Raw genomic sequence first — 20185 nt, 5'->3', positions numbered from 1 at the left:
CCTTTCCATGGAGATTTTAGGCAGCAGCAGGTTAATATGATAGAATATGAAGATTCTGATTTTCTGTTTTCAAAATGCAAAATAACACAGAAGTTTTGAGGGGACACAGAGGACTACTGACATTCCCCTTTAATTCTGTTCTCCCTGCTTTTCCAATGACACATAAGGTGGTAACTCCTGATTTAAAGCATGCTCTTTCCTTCTTTACATTCTCTGGGTTAAGCCAATGGAGCTACGCTCTAAGCTCGCTCACTGTCTGGGGATCAAAGATTTACACAGTACCTGAAACCGATCCAATATTATAATTTGTGTAAAAATGATTAAATGTCTTACTGCAGCTGTCTTCATCAGATCCATCTCCGCAGTCATCAACAAGATCACACACTAATAAACTATCTATGCAAGCTTTAGAGTCTCGGCACCAGAAACGACCAGGACTTTCACAGTTTAATGTTGGAGGCGGCAATGCACAGTCCTCAAATCTGATATCATCAATTGCTGAGACACCATCATAAAATCCAAGGCTGACTTTATTTAGAGATAATTGAAAAGGCCGTGGGAGGCGGCCAAGCTGAATGGATGCCTTTAGCCACTTATCTCCTTGATTGTAATATATCCTCCAGACGACTGTTGGCTCTTTGAGTCCATCAACAAGCAGTTGCATTTCTGCTGCCCCAACTGACTGGCCATAGTTGTAGTACCTAGCAAGAGTATAAAAGGCAGAAACTAAACTAATGAAAATTCCACTGAATCTATGAAACAACCAAGTCAGACCATTGATCTACTCAGTCCTGTATTTTCTAGGCTGACCAACCTTAGCCATCCCAAGGTTTCAGGTTGGTCCAAGGATCTTTTGCTGCACTACTATACCCAAAGTTCATTTTAACTAGTGATGGGGAAAATGGTATTTGGTCTTAGGTTGAAAATGCATGGCTGTTTTGTCTTGCGAATCTCCCAAGAATGTAGAGAATCTCCATTGTCATAACGCATGGTCGTCTCCCACCTGCAGGTCCAACCCACTTCTGCTCTGAGACTTCCTTTGTTTTCCAATCCCAGTTTTGTCCCGAAAGTAAATAAAGAGTTGTGGCAACTGCGAGTGCTTGGGAGTGTGGGGAACATCCGGGTTGACTCCCCTTCCTTCTGACACTTCCCCATTCCACTTTCCCCTCCTACTCCTCCCATTTCCCTCTTGGAGAAACTCTGGAACATGTCCGCCATTGGAATCCCTATACATCTCCTGAGGGCTCCTTCATTCTTAATTTTTTTAAGGAAATTTTTTATTGACGGTATGTCAGTATACCAATGAATTGGATTGGCAGGCAGGTGGTCCTTCAGTTTTTGAGAAAACAGCAGAAACAAGAAACATGGAAGTGAAGCATTGTGGCTGGGAGCTTTGCCATTGCTCCCCTATACACACACACACCATTTCTCTGCTGCAGCAGCTGCTGCTGCGAAGGGGCACGCAATGTTTCCTCCAGGGGAACTGATCACTGTAGTCTGGAGATCAGTTGTAATTCTGGTACAACTTGTTACCCGAATTGCTCTTTAAATGAGGAAATTAGCTTGAGCAATCGGCAACTACAATATTTATATAGCGAGATCAACCAACTATACCAGAGCCCATTAACTGTGACTTTTGAATAATGATAGAAGCAAAAGGATTCCAAATTAAATAGTGTTTATGTAGTCAAGCATTCAATGGTGCAAACACAAACATACAGAGAATCTAAGAATCAAAAGAGAGGAGTACAGAGACATTTGCCGTATGGCAGGCAGATTAAGGGAATATACTACCTTTCTTGTAGAGGAGTTGTCCGTCCAGAGTTCCAATAGACTAAGATGAATAAATAGGGGGCATGGGGAATAAACAGAGGGGAGGGGTAGCCCCCTGCGTGCTCCAGCATGGCTGCTCACTCTGGCAGAGAGAGTGGCAGTCTGTATGAAAAGACCAATCCTAAGGGTAGGTATCGTATGGACTTTCAGGACTCAGTTATACTGTTTTCTGGGGGGGGGGGAAGGTGATTGGATTAACCTCCGTGGTTCCCAAGCTAAAACAAAAGGTGGCAGAGCCCTTAATGGCCGGCTTCCTGGGTGGGGAGGTTGGAATTTGGAAATCTATTCTAATGCCAGTGACTTGTGCAACCAGGAAGAAACCTGCAGTCTCCAGTTGATCAGATTAGCGAGCTGACACAAAGGTGCAATAACGATTCTTCATTGTTGTCTCAATGGTTAATCATAGCTGATTATGCAAGGGGAGGGGGGAAAGGACTGTGAGCGTGCCTGGACATGTTTTGCAAAATGACAGCCTTCTTCATACTGGGTCAGAGGATATGGAGTCCCTCCGGTTCTCTCCAAGAGGCTTCTCTGCCCGTGGCTCCTTCCAATCAGTCTCACTGGCAGGCGCAGGCGTCTTCCCCATTGCATTTGGGATTGGCAGGTGTATGGAACAGTGGTGGCATGCATCTGTTTGGGTTGCCAAGACCAGTCCTGGAGATTGGCAAGCCCATTTGCTTACAAACTCTAGAACCTCACCTTGAGGTTGGTAAGCCTAGGAACAGGTATGCTTTAAACCTCCGTGGTTCTTTTGACTGAAGTGCTTCTATAAACTTGGAAAACCAAACTTCATACCAGAAAGTCATGGTGCATCCTGATCCCGCTGGCTGAATTTGGGGCTTTGTAGTTGTGCAATCTGTGTGATACTGCTGCTGTTTCTCAGAATGAACATAAAATGACCTGTCACAAGCAAAACAGAAAATGAAGTACCATTTATTATAAATGCGCAAAAGAAAAAAGAAAGAAAAAGAAAGCAGAGGAGATACATATTATGCATGCCTATCCCTCACTCATTTAAAAGTGATCTAATATACAGTAATTTTATGCATGTGTTCTTTGTGGTAAAATTACTCACTGGAATTTTACCTTCAGATTGGTTGTTGGTATGATCCCATGGTGGAGTTTGTTTCTGGAAAGGAAAGGGTAGGCCAGTTCTGGAGCTTCGTACCCAGTTAAATCCATCAGCAGTGACTGTTTCCCGCCAGCCACAGCTGCCTGTTTCAAAGTCACACGCAGCAGCTGCAATATCCATACAAGATTTTATATTCATTGCATCACTTTACCCAACAGCAACCCAATATACCTGGCAGCATATCGATCAAAGCTCAGTGCACAACTTTTTAATTTATTTTTTGTTTTCATCCATTGTCATTGTGAGGCTTTTCACTCTGCCCATTTTGTGAGGCTGGTGCTTAAGATCTGTACGTTCCTTTCCCACCATTTCTGCTCTATAAGCAGATCGGTCCAAAAAATAACAGTGAAAATGTGTTTGTTTGAATGGGAAAGTTCGGATGGCAAAACAGAAAATGGTACAAAAGTAAAAAAAAATTCTTGGATTCACTATGCACACAAGGAAAATGCAAACTCAAAATAGGGATTTTCAAGTCCAATCAGCAGAGATGAGAAATTTGAAAGCAGTGCTTATCACTGTACTTCAATCTGTTCAGTGACACAGATGGACTAGATCCAACAGAAAAAACACACAAGCTATATCCACATGTCATGTATTTATTATTTACTTTGTGACCAACCCCCGCCCAATTTCTGCCCTCATCAAGGTCACAAAGGTGGCTAACAGATTAAAACTATACGTAATAAAAAGCTTGTCTTTAAAATCATTAAAACCAGACAAAAACACAACATTAAAACAATTAAAACCAGGCTAAAATACACAGTATGAAAACAACTATTAAAGCTTAGGGCAGGAAAAAGGGATCACTGAGGGAACACCTGATGAAATAAAAAAGTCTTCACCCACTGCCAGAAGATGGCAACAGAAGGAGACAGGCAAGTCTCCCCAGACAGAATTCCAGAGTCTTGGTGCCACAACCTTTCCTAGGTTGCCCCTCACCAAATTGCAGAAGGCAGGGACCCTCGATGCAGGGCCTCAGAAGATGACCATAGTGGTTCGGTTGATTTGTAAGGGAGTAGGCAGACCTTCAGGTATGCTGGTCCCAAGCCATATGGCTTTAAAGGTAAGTACCTTGAACATTGCATGGAAACTGGGAGCCAGTGTAGATGGGTCAAGACTGGGGTAATATGGTTCCTATGACCCACACCAGTCAACATCCTGGCTGCAGGATTCTGCACCCATTGAGCCCTTTTCAAGACCAGCCCCACACAGAGCACATTGCAGTAATCTAATCTAGATGTAACCGGGCTTGTACCACAGTGGGCAGATAATACTGCATTCCACAGGTAGGGTTGCCAACCTCCAGGTACTAGCTGGAGATCTCCTGCTATTACTACTGATCTCCAGCCAATAGGGATCAGTTCACCTGGAGAAAATGGCCGCTCTGGCAATTGGACTATGGCATTGAAGTCCCACCCCTCCCCAAACCCCACCCTCCTCAGGCTCTGCCCCAAAAATCTTCCACCAGTGGCAAAGACGGACCTGGCAACCCTATCCACAGGCCATGGGACTGAGCAGCAGTCCCCCAGCTCCACTTTCTTAAACCTACCCTCAAGGTAGGACTGGAATTACTGCAAAATGGCACCTCTAGGGTTGCCTGGTCCCTCTTCTCAACCGGTGGGAGATTTTGGGGGCGGAGCCTGAAGAGGGCAGGATTTGGGGAGGGGACTTCAATGCCATAGAGTTCAATTGCCAAAGCAGCCATTTTTCTCCAGGTGATCTGATCTCTATCAGCTGGAGATCAGTTGAATTAGCAGGAGATCTCCTGCTAATACCTGGCAGTTGGCAACCCTAGGCACTTCCCAGTCCCAACCCAGAAAGGCAGTGCATAAGGATACCATGATCAATGGTATCAAAAGCCATTGAGAGGCCCAGGAGAATCAACAGAGTTGAACTCCCTCTGTCCATCTCCCAGCACAGTTCATCTATCAGGGTGACCAAAGCTGCTTCAATCCCATAACCAGGCCTGAAGCTCTGAAACCAAACTGGAAAGGTTCAAAAATCTGCTTCATCCAGGAATGTTTGAAGTTGTCCAGCCACTACTTGTTTAACAACTTTGCTCAATAATGGAACATTTGAGAATGGTTGATAGTTATTGAAATCTCCTGGGTCCAGGGTAGGTTTCTTTAGTAGTGGTGTGCCACAGCCTGAGCGCTGGATACTGCATTATTGTGCTATAGCAATCATCTGCAACTGGGTTTTTCTATGTGGACGATTATAGTTAATTACTATAGCACAACAATAGTGCAATATCCAAAGAGGTGTGGATACAGACAATTCTAAAAATGTAAAGTGAGCTTTCTTTTTGAAACATCATGCAGTAAATACAATTTTCCAACTATGGCTGTGTTATTCAGACCAATCATTTCCAATTTTACTTCTAATCTGAAAAGTAGCTGCAACACTATGAGAAAAAAAATGCCAATACATATTCAGGGTGAAAAGTGCTTCCCCTTCTGAGTGGTTTGTCTTAATTAATTAACCTCTCCGTGAAATAATGGAAACCAAATTATAATGCTATTGATGTGTACATTTAATGATCCTTACGGCATGAGTTACAGATCAATGTGCTTTCACTTACGGCACATGGCTTCATCACTGCCATCTGGGCAATCAGGTGTGAAATCACAAAACTTGTCCAATGGAACACAGACTCCATCGTCACATGGCAAATATCCAGGTGGGCAATAAAGGGGTAAAGAATCATTTGTTGCCAACTTTACTTCCCCTTAAAAATATATACATATAGCAGGAAATGTTAGATGCTGCTGAACATGGAATTTGCAGTATAATCCTAAGCATACTTATATGAGAGAGCTCTAAAAGTTGTGACTAGCCCAAGGTCACCCAGCTAGCTTCATGTGTAGGACTGGGGGAAACCAACCCAGTTCACCAGATTAGCGTCCACTGCTCATGTGGAGGAGTGGGGAATCAAACCCGGCTCTCCAGATCACAGTCCACCACTCCAAACACTGCTCTTAACCACTACACCACGCTGTCTTTCAAGAGTCAAAGATTTTCACGGTATGAGCTTTCAAGATACCTTCATCAGATGGGGCGGGGGAATGATTCATATCACCCTCTGCCTAATCTTTTAACTGGAGGTACCCAGGATTTAATTTGGGACTTGCTGCATGCAAAGCAGATACTCTACCACTGAGCCACAATCTCCCCCAAAAAGGGTAAGGAAATGTTTCTTTGTCCTTACCTTCCATGTAGATATTTGAAAGAGAATGGTTAGTAGCCTCACATGCCTTTGTTAGGCTGATGTCATCTATAGCAACAAAAGCTTTTGCTGAGCCAATTTGGGCTTGTAGAATTATCTGTGAAGCCAAAGAAATAATCTCATTAAATGCTACTCCACAAATGTCTTCATTTGTTCTGAGTATCCCTGCAGATCCCTGATCAATGCCTGGATACAAAAACCCACTGAGAATATCAAATCTGCAGTTATAACAAAAATACCAGTAGGGCATCAGCAGCCATGAAAGCAGAACAGCGGGGTCAAGATGTTTGAATTATATACGTGTTCGATGAGAAATGATGATTGTTTGCAACAGTTTAATTTACTCATGGATTCTTTTTTTTTTTTTTTTTTTTTTGCCATTTATGCTGAAGCCAGCAAGGCATTTTCACATGAGAAATAATATCCAGTGTGATATTTGTGCATAAACCCACAATGGCTGCCAACTAACAAATAAAACTGTATTTTATTGCAGAGGTCAGTGGAGGGCTATGCATTGGGTGATTAAGAAATAGCTGTTTGTGTAAGGACCGCATAGAGAAGAAACATGATGGGAAATAATGCTTAAAAACCGGTGTTGGTTTTGCTATAAATATTTATGGTGTCCTGGATGAAGTACAGTGGGATTGTATATTAATCCAACTTTAACTTGTTTTAGGGACACATTTTTATGGCTTATTTGATCAATGACAGGCTCCATGTCAGAATCATGCCAAAAATAAACTCCTATTGAGAGACTCTCATGACAAAAAGATTCATATAACCTCTAGAAATTTATGGTAAATGTACTACATGTGGCAAATTTATGGCCCAGGCCATAGGCATAAGGTTCCCAGGTTCCTGCCAGGAGCAGGGGATACCCCACATCCAGCTCCTGTTTCCTGTCAATGCTTCTGCAACTGGTGGTGGGGAAACAATGTTAAAAAAGTAGCCATCAGTGATAGCAAGATGGCACATCCAGGGAAAACCTGGAAGTTAACGTCTGAGCTGATGCAATTCAAATTCCAGGATCACCTTTTCCAAACAATAGTATCAGTTCTCCAACCCTGGCTCCTTCACAAAACAGAAAAGAACAGCAAAATGGAATTTAAAAACAAAATTCCACCAGAGGAAGAGCCAGTTAAGTTGGAGGAAGACTCCTCAGGCTTGGGGAAGGCTCAAAACTTTGTTGAGCTGAGTAGTAGGATACTTGCTGTTCATTTCAAACAGGGAAGACCAGACTGCAATAATGACTTGTGTCAAGTTGTACGTTTGCCTTCTAAGGTGCTTACCTGAAAAGGTCCTGCCATTTCTCCAGTGGTGCTTTTTATAAGTACAATTGCCTTTGTCCACTGCACTTCAGTCTTGAAATAATTTGAGTCAAGTAAAGTTTCCACATTCCCAGGTGTCCTAATGAAGACTGTCAGCTTGGAATCCTGAGACAGCTGATACCAAAATCTCACCTGCTTAAAAGGTTTTTTTTAAAATGACATTATTGACCCTCTAGTCAATATACATACATCATAAAGCAATCTGTGATACTTAGCTTCTTAGATCACTTACAAACAGTACCAAACAGTACCAACATTCTTGACTGTACTGCTACAACTATGTTTGTGAGGATAAGTTGCTCTCATAGTTAATGGGGGGTGCAGAAAGGAGGAGACTACACCTCAGTAAGGTTAACACATGAAGCTGCCTTATACTGAATTTCCTTGGTCCATCAAAGTCAGTATTGTCTACCCAGACCCGCAGCAGCTCTCCAAGGTCTCAGGTAGAGGTCTTTCATGTCACCTACTTGCCTGGTCCCTTTAACTGGAGATGCTAGGGATTGAACCTGGGACCTTCTGCATGCCAAGCAGATGCTCTACCACTGAGCCACAGTCCCTCCCCGTGTATTCTTCCATTCCTCCCAATAAGGTTCCAAGAAAAAAAAGGTGGGTGAGCACCTTTTCTTCTCCATCTTTTGAACCTGGAAAGCTGTGTCCTGGCCCCCTTGCTGTCTCTTCCCAATAGCTGTTAGCTCCCTAACAAAGTACATTGCAGGGTGTAGCAGTTAGTGTGTCCAAGTAGGGTCTGCAAGATCCAGGTTCTAATCCCACTGTGCTGTGGGTTGTTGCTGGGTGACCTTGGGCCAGTCTTTTAGTCTAATCTATCTCACAGGCTTGTAGATGTGAAGAGGGGAGAAGGATGTTGTAGGCTACTTTGGGTCCCCACTGGGGAGAAAAACATTACGGTCTAAACAAATAAATAAGTAAATAAATAAGCACTGTACATAAAGGGGGCAAAGAACTCTTCCACCAACCCAAATACTAAATGGAACCTCCATGTTCAGATAGAAAAGACCTCTGAACATCAGGTGCTGAAGACAAGCTAAAAGGACTGTTCCAATATCATATTGTACCTGTAAACTTCCCCAGTACATCTTGTAGGCCACTGCTGGACTGAGCTACATTGACATTTATTTCAACATGCTGATAAAATAAAGAGACGATACCTACTTTTGCCAAGGAAGGCAGTGAGTGTTAGAAAAAAATTACCTGATAATGTGCAGCATTAGTGGATAATTCTGTAAAGACTGGACTGCTGAGATGAGAAATGACAGGCTTTGTGTATGTAGGTGAGCTTGTCACATAAATAAATTTTCCTGAAAATTTAAAATAAGAGCTGTTAGGAACATTTGTGCCAGAGAAAGAGGAATAACATAGATTTGTCATTCATTATGTTCTTGGATGCACTGATATTCTTGAAAGAATAGTGTCAGATGAATGTGACTACTTTTTTGGCACAGACTGGAGAGAGATCTTACTTATGATCATTGATGTCACACTGCAACTGGTAACTAGTTTTAGCTTCTCCTATTAACCTTCTAAAGTGATAAGAAACCTTAAAAGAAAATATTTGAGAAAAGAACAAATGCAGGTACAGTGGTCAATAATATATCTAGGTTGCCACCTCCCAGTCTCCAAAAAGTCATCTGTTCTCAGTCATAGTGAAGCATCCACTGTGTACACTATTTCAGCTTCTCTTCACAAACTGCCAGTATATAGCATGTTAGCATTTTTGAAAATCACGAGAAGAAATGCTAAAAAGCTGCATTTTTCTCAAAAGACCCACAGGCTTGACATAGTTATTTGTGCTCATGGGGAAGAATGTGTACTTAAAGGTCTAATATGAAGAGTGTCAAACTATCGGCCTTTGGGTTTGAACCCCGCAGATATGCTCTAGGTAGGGAGGGATAAGATCTTCAAAAACAGAGAATTTGAGATGCTGTTGGAGTTGCTTTAGTGAAAATGCAGCCAAGCTTTTACAGAAATCTAAGCTTAGTTTATTAATATTTAGAGAACTGGGCAGTAATAAAGAAATCCAGAGAATATTAGGAGGAAGGGGCAGGATAGAGCACCAGCTTCACCTGCAAAAGGTCACAGGTTCAATGTCTGGCAGTTAAGGTAGCATGTAAGGAGTGTCTGCCTCAGACCCTGGAAAGCCATTACAGGCATACTTCATTTTATTGCGCTTCATTTTATTTCACCTCGCAAATATTGTGTTTTCGAGCAAGTCTTTTGTGCCATTTTTCCAACAGCATGTGCTCACTTCGTGTCTTCGTGTCGCATTTTGGTAATTCTCACAATATTTCAAAACTTTTTCATTATTGTTACAGTACATTGTTTCTTAGACATAACGCTATTGCATACTTAATAGACTACAGTATAGCATAAACATAACTTTTATATGCACTGGGAAACAAAACAAAAATTCATGTTTGGATTATGCATGCCATTTCCGAATGTCAGAGTTCGCCTTGCTCTCCCCCTGCATTTCCCCATGTTTCGCCCGCGTCTTCACATTCGAAGAAGAGTTGGTTTTTATATGCCGACTTTCTCTACCACTTAAGGCAGAATCAAACTGGCTTACAATCACCTTCTCTTCCCCTCCCACAACAGACACCCTGGGAGAGCTCTTAATAGAACTGTGACTAGCCCAAGGTCACCCAGCTGGCTTCATGTGTAGGAGTGGGGAAACCAACCCGGTTCGACAGATTAGAGTCCACCGCTCATGTGGAGGAGTGGGGAATCGAACCCGGTTCTCCAGATCAGAGTCCACCACTCCAAACCACCGCTGTTAACCACTACACCATGCTGGCTCCTTTTATTCGAGATAAAAGAGGTCCCTCAAAACGCAGGCAAAATGCGGGGAAATGCAGAGTGAGAGCGAGGCGACCTCTGACAGTCAAAAATGGCATGTATAATCCAAACAAAACCCGAAGTCATTGGAGGGGTGACAGCGAGTGAAAAAGCCATGCATAGAAGTCTTTCATTGCAACACAACTGTGTTGCAGATCTGACTGAAGGCAGTATCTAATTTCGACAGATGTAATGAACTAATTGTGCCACCTGCCCGCTTTATCCAGATTGTCTCTCAAACATTCTGATCATTCCAGACATGTTCATATTAAATGGAATCCAGATGGTGGATTTCTTGTAGAAACAGAAGAATTTAGGTTGCACATTTGAATACTTAAAAACAAACAAAAGTATACTTTAAAACAGAGGGGTGGGCAAGTGCTACATCAAGACTCACCCTTATCACTGTTAGTTGTGTGATCTCTTGTAGGAAGACCAAGATCCCTGGAAGTTTGCCCTTTCATCGTGGCCCAAGGTACATCCTTGTTGCTTAATGTCTTCCACTCACATAGCTGCTCAGACTCAAAGTCACACACAGTGTAATTTGCTATTGAGAACAGAAATACAAAAAGATAAGGAAGGGGAAAGCTTACTGAAAAGTATATTCTGAAAATGCCTGTGCAATATTATCTAAATTCATCTGCATTATTATCTACATTCATCTGAATAAAACAGCCATTGGTGTTTTCCATTGAAATCCAAAACGTTTCCTTTGAACTGAAAATAACGAACGTCCTAAAAATTCATCTTCTCTCATCTGCAGAGTGTAGACCATAATTTTGATAGTTTTTATTTATTATGATCTTAACTTTAAAAATAAAATCTGAGAGTGGACTTCCCGACTAAAAAGCTATTTGGTAAATACACACAATTACCTTTCTGACAGCTGCAAAAAAAGCTCATTTTTTCCGAAGCCAAAAATATATTAGGAATGACACATAAAAAGCAATTTAAATTACAGTCAGGCTATATCGGAAGAATAGGAGGATTAGTCCAATGTTGATTGTATAACATTGCAGAATTCTCTCTTCCAGTTCACTAGTTCAGATTTAAGAATGCAGAGCATCCTGAATTATTGCCAAGAATAAGACCCAAATCTTAAATTCCCCACAGCAGAGAAAAGTGTTGAGGTTTCAATCACTAGGAAGCTTCTCACTTTGCTCTGGGAGCTCTGCCTCCTAATCCCAATAGAGATTTTAGGTTGAAATTTCCTAATAGTACAGCAGGGTGAAGTGGTTGAGAGTGGTGGTTTGGAGCGGTGGACTCTGATCTGGAGAACCGGTTTTGATACAAGCACATTCCCGCAAAGCCTAATGGAGTACAACTCCCCCTTGCTGCACTGCTCCACTGCTTGCTAGGCAATTGTTTAAATGGACATTTAAATCAGTCACAAATCATATATATATATATATATATATATATATATATATATATATATATATATATAAATTATAAATAGATGCTATTTTTTAAAATTCCTACTGTTTTGTGTTCATCTACGTAGTCTTCAGTAATGTTAATGGCTGTCTCCATCACCAGAATTTTTACGGGTGAACAGTTCTGCAGAAGCCCAATGCAAACCTGTTCAGCCATTTAAGTCATTCAGAAATATGGTTGCAGCCTCCAGGTGGTGGCTGGAGACCTTCAGCTATTACAATTAATCTCCAGCTGATAGAGATCAGTTCACCTGGAGAAAATGGCTGCTTTGGCAATTGGACTCTATGGCATTGAAGTCCCTCCCCTCTCCAAACCCTGGCCTCTTCAGGCTCTGGCCTCAAAATTTCCAGGTATTTCCCAACCTGGAGCTGGCAACCCTATTCAGAAACAGGCCTGCTAATTTGCTCACCTCTGATTGACATAGTCAATCAACACAGAAAGTTTGACTTTTCAACAAGGAAATCGTAAAATTGATAGTATTTATTATTTATACTTGTGTCCTGTCCTCTCCCTGTCTAGCAGAACTCAGGGTGGCTAACAACAAACATAATAATAATAATAATAATAATAATAATAATAATAATAATAATGACGACGACGACTATTAAAACCACAACAATGAATTCAGTGGCTTACATCTAAAACCATAAAAGATGGCACTTAATAAAAATCAACAACCCCTGGATTGTTGACCCTACAGAGAACTGGGGGAGTACAGCAGCTAGCGGCAGCCCAGGTGACAATCGGGAGGGCTGGTAAGGTGGAGAAACTGGGTGGCAAACAGCAGAGGAGGGTCCCATGATCCAGGCCAGCATACGGTGTTAGCCATATAAACCATTGCAGATCATAAACCTAACCACCCATCTGTATGATAGAACTCCCTTGAGTGGGCATTTGAGCATGTGTGACAATTTAAGCAAAAAAACAAAATCCTGATACGTACTACCCTACCCTTCCCCAGCCCTGGTTAGTACTTGGATGGGAGACCACCAAAAAAGTCCAGGGTTGCTGTGCAGGGAACAGGCAATGGCAAACCGCCTCCGAACAACCCTGAAAACCCTACAGGGTTGTCATAAGTCAGCTGCAACTTGATGCCACTTTGCATCACCCCTCTTGATATCTGTCACAGTAGAAAACACATTGTTCCGTTGCTTGCAAAAATCAAAATTTCTCTCATGGTAAAAATTCCTCAGTGAAAACACAGCATTTTCCCCTCTAGAAGCTCCTCAAGGATTTGTCCTTTAACAAAGCTGATTCCCTAATGTGACTCATTTTAAGAGCTTCTCCACAGCAGTCCATTTCCTGCCTCCTCCATCCTCATTGCTTATTGCTGTATTACTGCAGTTCCTGTACTTTGCTCCCTCTTAGCATTTACCAGTCATAAATCAAGAACTTCGAGGTCAGCAGCCATCTCCCCTGTGACTACACCACATCTTTAGTCCTGTTCTGTCTGCCTTCCATTACATGATACTCTCCTTCCCATATAGCTCATTGGCTCTTATTTTCTTGAGACTGCCATAAGTAATTCCTGGTCATCCATGTCTCTGTGCATAAAGATACTCTCTGGTCTGCACTGTTGCTGGTTTTGATTGGTAACATCCAGCATCCTATAAGACTGGCTCATGAATCATAATATTCCTGAATGCCTAGAGTATGGTGAAGAGGAACTATGCTTTGCCTTCAACTGTCAGCTTGAAAGATCCAGCGGTGTATTATGGATGGTGTGTGTGAGTGTTTCTCTTATTTAGCTTAAAATATCAGTATTTATTTAAACAGAGAACTATAATCAAAGATTAAATGGCAGAGACTACATTCTGATTAATCATCTTGCAGGTAAATAAGATGCACAGGTGGTACAGCATATACTTGATAGCTAGGAGTTTCCCCCCTCCCTGTAGCTGCTGCCAGTAAGACGTAGACTGTGTGTTTCCAAGGGAATCATTTCATGAGATGCAAACTTAGAAGCTTAATAACCATCTTGAAACTGAAAACTCCACATCTTCCATTTATCTGACTACTCGAATTGGTGGAGGGGCTGTGGCTCAGTGGTAGAGCATCTGCTTGGCATGCAGAAGGTCCCAGGTTCAATCCCCGGCATCTCCAGTTAAAGGGACTAGGCACGTCACTAATATGTGAAATAACTCTACCTGGGACCCTGGAGCGCCGCTGCTCGTCTGAGTAGATAATACTGACTTTGATGGACCAAGGGTCTGATTCAGTATAAGGCAGCTTCATGCGTGTTCATGGCTCCCACACTATCTGTACTTATCAGAGACTTCAGCTACAAAAACCACCTCTCTTGTGGCAGAACAGTACTAAGATGATCTGTATTAGAATCCATATTGAGGAGACAGAGGAGTGGAGAAAGAGTTAAAAGTAGGGTTGCTTTTGAATTTATGATCCCTGCTGTTTCTTTTCTTTTTTTTTAAAGTATGCCTTTATTAGAAGCATTTTTATCCTGCCCTTCAACAGTTTGTAATCAAGATGACTCACACAACAATATATTAGAAAAAAAATTAAATCTCTAAACCCACAATCATACCATCTATTGGTGCTAAAAATATATATCGCTCTTAAAAACTAGAACCATTAGCAAATAAACATATCACACTAAAAGGAAAATATAATAAAACTCTTGATAGTAACATTGAAATGAGCCTAACATCTCAGAATAAAATATCTAGTATGCTTAAGAGAAGCTTTATTTGCCACCCAAAAGACTACGGTTGGTGCCGGGTGAGTCTCTATGAGGAGGACATTTCGAAGGACAGGGGCTACAATCGTGAAGTCTCTGCCTCTGATGCAAACCCCCCTAGCTTCGGACGCCAGCAGCAGGCTCCGTCTGCATTTGGGACCAGCGCTGCAGTGGCAGTGGCTGGCGACCAGCGTCCAGCCCTGCACACCGGCGCTGGGGTCACACAAACGCCAGCATGCGCCACCAGGACACCAGCGCTGTAGGCCCTTGCACCAGCATAGGCCTTCGCTGGCCTCCAAAGGCCTTTGTTGCGGGCCGCCAGTGCATCTCAGGAATGCGCTGTAAATCCACATTTTGGTTTCCATTCTCCCTTGTGCATATATCCCCCGATTATTTATTTTGTGCCATTTCTGTTTACTTATGCTCAATTTCTTCCATATAATATATGCATTTCCAATATGATTTCTTCTTCAATAAACCAGAATTATACATTATATGGATATTTTACATATAAATAATGTATATTTTATGTATGAATACTGTATAAATTGTGTATATGAACATGCAGTAAGCACACACAGTAAAATTGAATCTACAAAACCAAAAGTAGAGAATCAAACGTGTTGACAAAAATATATATGAATGTAAAAAGAAGCATCATAGAGACCACTCTTTCATGTGGAGTTTCAAGGTTGCTACCCAGAGGCATATCTTGAAGACAAGACAGCCATAGCTTCTTCTGTCTCTTCCTTCTCCCACTCTGCTTCTCTTCCCCTGAACAGCTCTGTGGCAATGTGGAATTCTGCTTATTATGAAAGATGAGGGTTGACAGCTCTGGGTTGAGAAATACCTGGAGATTTTGGTGGTGGAGCTTGAAGAGGGTGGGGATTGGAGTGGGGAGGGATTTCAATTGAATATAATGCTATAGAGTCTACTTTCCAAAGCAGCCATTTTCTCCAGGTGAACTAATATAGGTAGCCTGGAGATGTTGTAATAGCAGGAGAACTCCAGATACCACCCAGAGGTTGGCAACCCTATGAAAGATAGGGAATGACAAGACCAAGAGAAGTTTTGAAAGAAGCCACAGCTACTCCTGCTGTATCTAATCACTTATTAGAAACAGTGCTAACGTCCTGGGTTGCAAGCCAGCAAGCCTAGGAAGAGGGAATTCTAGGGGCTGCTGGAACCTCCCAGAAGTAGGTTTTCCATTTTTTTAACCTAGAAAATTACACACAGTCGAGCTATTTAACTCATCAGTGAGCAAACTAATTATGCCATTAAGGAGGTTGTTTGTGACCAAATAAAATAATAAAAAGTCTCTTTTTGATTATTATGCCAGCTATTGGCTGTGGCAATTGTATAATCATGGATGTGTAGAACATTTTATTTTAGTTATTAAATACAGAGTGGGAAATAGCTCACTGTTGCCTAATAGTAATTAGAGTCCTTTCTTTGTGTGTGTGTCTAATACTAACATAGTACTATGAATGCTATTTTTGCAAGATGAATGATTTAGCCCTACATTATAAATGCTGCAGCTTTTTTTTCTTCCCGCAGAAGCTTTTTTCTCCCCCTAAGGACATATTTTTGAAACAAAAGACAGGATTGATTGACATTTGTTTGGACACACGAGGTCCAAGCCTGCTGACAAATAATTTGAGACTTCTCCTTGCCTGCTTTCTGGAGAACTCCATCCTGCCAGCCAGGAACTCCTGCTGATCTCAAGGCAGTGGTGGAGAGAGCTCCTAAGAGTTTGGTAATCAGTGAGTGATCAGTTTGGACACATAAATAGGTTGGCTGTACATAATATTTCCTCTGTTTTTGAAAGTGGTTTTTTGTTTTTTACTTGATTCAGTTTCATAAAATTTAAAACTAAACCTTCATTCAACTTGACTTTTGTTTCCATTAATTTTAAGCATTTTAAGGATGTTACTCCCCCCCACACTATCCATTCTCAAGAATCATATCCCTCACCTGTGCTGCAGTCTGGATGGATCCAGTGGGTGTATCATCCCAAGTGCAGCACTCAATCAACGTCAAAACCTTTGTTGGCATAAACAACATCCGCCGAGAACAAAATTGTACAGTTTCACTCAACAAAGTCCATCTGTTCCTGTTTACAATAACATTCACGAATCCTAGGATTGCCAGGTCCTTCTTCGCCACTGGCAGGAGGTTTTTGGGGCGGAGCCTGAGGACGGGGTTTGGGGAGGGGAGGGACTTAAATGCCATACCGTTCAATTGCCAAAGTGGCCATTTTCTCCAGGCGAACTGATCTCTATTGGCTGGAGATCACTGTAATAGCAGGAGATCTCCAGGTATTACCTGGAGCTTAGCAACCCTAGGCTTAAAAGGTTAAATGTTAATTTGAGGAAGTATTACTTATTTAACTTAATTATATATTTATTCCCTGATTTTTTTTCCATGAAAGAACCAAAAACAGCTTACACCAAAAGAAAAAAAAATAAGCATGTAGGAGAAAGAGGCATGAAAGGAGAAATGAAGACTCTTGCTACAGAGGCAGCCATCCAGGCCAGACAAACACCCATCAGACTGCCAGTGAAGGAGCTGTAATCTCAGCTGCCAAGGTAACCTTTGCAGCAAGTATAGGCAGGGTGGGAGACACCATGCTGGTTGTCCAGGCATCTAGAGAGTACTCCTTGACTACTTCCTGAATAGGGTTGCCAGGTCACCTCTGGCCACCAGCGGAGGATAGGCTGGTAGAGTTGCCAGATATAGGTTGGGAAATTCCTAGCAATTTGAGGATGGAGCCTGGGGAAGACAGGGACCTCAGTGGTATGCAATGCCATAGAGTCTATCCTTCAAAGCATCCATTTTCTCTAGAGGAACTAATCTCTATAGTCTGGAGATGAGCTATAATCCCACGGGATCCCCAGCTCCCATCAGGAGGATGGCATCCCTATACCAGGTTGGAATAGGTTTTTTAAAAAAATTCTTTGCTTCCTTGTTACCAAAAATAAAAGTGAGGAACAGGAAATGAATAATACTTGGTATCACCAAGTAACATAAGGTTGCTTCAACAGTCATTCAGAATAGATTGTTCCTAGTTTGCTACCAGGAGAGCACCCTAGCAAAGGGAAAGCAGCAAGGAAATCTGTACATGAATAACTAGCAAACTATATATATATCAGTGTACTTGTAAAGAATTTCAATTAGATACTAGTTTTAGATACTTGTTGTTGTTGTTTTTTAAGTCATCAATCCAAAGTGTTGCTTAGGAAACTTTCATGAACAGTGTGAACTTGAAGACCGGATGAGATGGATGGGGAGAGACCAGATGGATTGTGTTCATTAGACTTTTGAGATTAACAAGTAAACTGTCAAAAAAGATTTATTTGTAAAGCATAATCAAATCATGAGTGCTGATGGCAGATTTCCTTCAGCAGTTCTCATCAAGCAATCATTTTCACAGAGTAGATTTTTATCTTGCCCTTCCCTCCCAGGGTGGCATTCAAGGATCTCCCCTTCTCCATTTTATCCTGTGAAGTAGGTTAGGCTAAGAGGGTGGGAGAGTGACCGGCACAAAATTACTGCTTTGTAAATAATAAGAGCCAGTGGGGTCTAGTGGTTAAGAGTCTAATCTGGAGAACCAGGTTCAATTCCCCACTCCTCCACATGAAGCCTGCTGGGTGACCTTGGGCCAGTCACAGTTCTCTCAGAACTCTCTCAGTCCATGCAGAGGCAGGAAATGGCAAACCACCTCCAAACTTCTCTTGCCTTGAAAACCCTGTGGGGTCACCATAAGTCAGCTATGACTTGACAGTACACAAATACACATTATTTTATTTAATGTATCTTTGTCTCTATAAAACATTCTTATCACTAGTGCAAATGTCTTCTCACAACACATCTTGGTACCTTGAATCAAGGGAATTAACTTTCCACAAGTTGCTGAATTTTCATCACTTCCATCCAAACAGTCCAACTGGTAATCACAGGCCAAGGTTCTATCAATGCACTGGCCATCGTCACAGGCAAACTCTTCAGGAGAACAAACCACAGGCAATTCCAGTATCTTATTATCCATAAAATGGAAGTTATCCAGACAGAGCTCGTCTTGCTTTGGGTTGTTCCTTCCAACAGAACCTGGAGGAATCATTAACGTTTTATATCTACATAACTACTTATATCCAAGTAAACATGCATATGACTGGGCTGCACGTTCATAAAGACCAAATGCTGCCATTCTATACCATGACTTTAATCTGTTTAATCTACATACATATGTCAGTTAAAGAATCCTTCAAATTGATTAATTAGGTAAATGTATCTAGTATCCTATCCTGAATTGGATGGCCCAGGCTAGACTGATCTCGTCAGATCTCAGAAGCTAAGCAGGGTTGGCCCTGGCAAGTATTTGGATGGGAGACATCCAAAGAATACCAGGGTCATGATACAGAGGAAGGCAATGGTAAACCACCTGTGTTAGTCTCGTGCCTTGAACACCCTACTGGGTTCCCATAAGTTGGCTGCGGCTTGACGGCACGTTACACACACACATCTAGTATCCTAATGATCGGAGCAAGCAGAAAGGTCAAGTTAACACACCAAAGTCATAAGCAGCAGGGAAAGGCAGCTACACAAGTCTCCTGCCCTTCTAATCTCCTTTTTTCATATGAGATCATGTATTTGCTTCCCTTCTCCAGTTCTGTCAGATCTCTCCTTATGGCCCTTTAACCCCAACAGGAATAGAATAAGTCACTTCCTAGATCTTTTTGTTATAATTATGTTAATGGAGTCAGAGTGAGTCATTACACATTAATGCTAATAAGTCTAATAAATTACAAAGTAGATTCCAGTCTGTATACCAACCAAAAGAGTCCTCTAATGTCATTGTCTCTTCCTGACAATCAAGGCTGTAGATTCTGGGAACAGGCCAATTACCCTGCTTCAGTAAAATGAAATAAGCCTCTCGCTCCATTTTTTTTAACCATCACCCTCTCACCCACCTTCATCCACCTGCCTCTTTTAGCCAGTTTTACCCATAGCAGATAGGGTGCACTAAAAGAATGGGGTGGAAGACAAGAATGCTCTATTATCTGACAACATTTGCAGGTCTCTAGACTGGGTTGCAAACTGACAACCATGACAGAAAGAAAGAAGTTTAAGTATTATTTAAAACACTAGAACAAAGGTGAGATGTACAGTGAGACTGTTGATTACTTTTTGTCCCTGTATTCCATATTTTACTAGCCAATCTTCCAATCAGTTCTGCTAAAGTAGTGCCTTAATCTGCTTTAATATGTATCTCAACACCCTTGGATTTTTGCAAGCAATTATCATTTCCTTTTCAGTATCAGATATGCATTTCGTAGTCGTCAAAAAAAAAAAAAAAAAGGAGAAAGAGAGAGGGATTAACAATGTCTTAGGTTTTTGTGATGCTAGACACTGTTTTGTGAGAGGAACAAGCCAGGAGAGAAAGTTCCCTGCAGCATGTTACAAAAGCACCAGGTGTGCTCATGGTTTCGGAAATTCCATTTTGTCCTCCTAACGGAGAGCTTAATCCTGCTGCAGAACTGGCACACGCGCCCAGCAGCAGCTGGTTGGAAACCGTTAAAAGGGAAAAGCAATTGGAGCTGCTGCTGGCAGATTTTGCCAGCAGACCTAGTTGTCAACTCACTCTAGATAGAGGTATACTTCAGACGGCACAGGGAATAAGA

General features: G+C 41.8%; 1 protein-coding gene across 1 annotated transcript in view; it reads right to left on the bottom strand.

Annotated features, from left to right (window-relative positions):
* MALRD1 (MAM and LDL receptor class A domain containing 1) overlaps positions 1–20185 on the bottom strand; it is a 284449-nt gene that overhangs the window by 230397 nt on the left and 33867 nt on the right. Inside the window, 10 exon segments of the mRNA XM_056857102.1 lie at positions 334–701; positions 2629–2656; positions 2659–2733; positions 2920–3072; positions 6174–6288; positions 7481–7651; positions 8729–8835; positions 10770–10919; positions 18384–18578; positions 18581–18611. Of these exon segments, the coding sequence (XP_056713080.1) occupies positions 334–701; positions 2629–2656; positions 2659–2733; positions 2920–3072; positions 6174–6288; positions 7481–7651; positions 8729–8835; positions 10770–10919; positions 18384–18578; positions 18581–18611 (1393 nt within the window).

The sequence above is a fragment of the Euleptes europaea genome, chromosome 11, assembly GCF_029931775.1.
Source record: "Euleptes europaea isolate rEulEur1 chromosome 11, rEulEur1.hap1, whole genome shotgun sequence".
Lineage (NCBI taxonomy): Eukaryota > Metazoa > Chordata > Lepidosauria > Squamata > Sphaerodactylidae > Euleptes > Euleptes europaea.
This window is presented reverse-complemented; position numbering and strand designations above follow the sequence as displayed.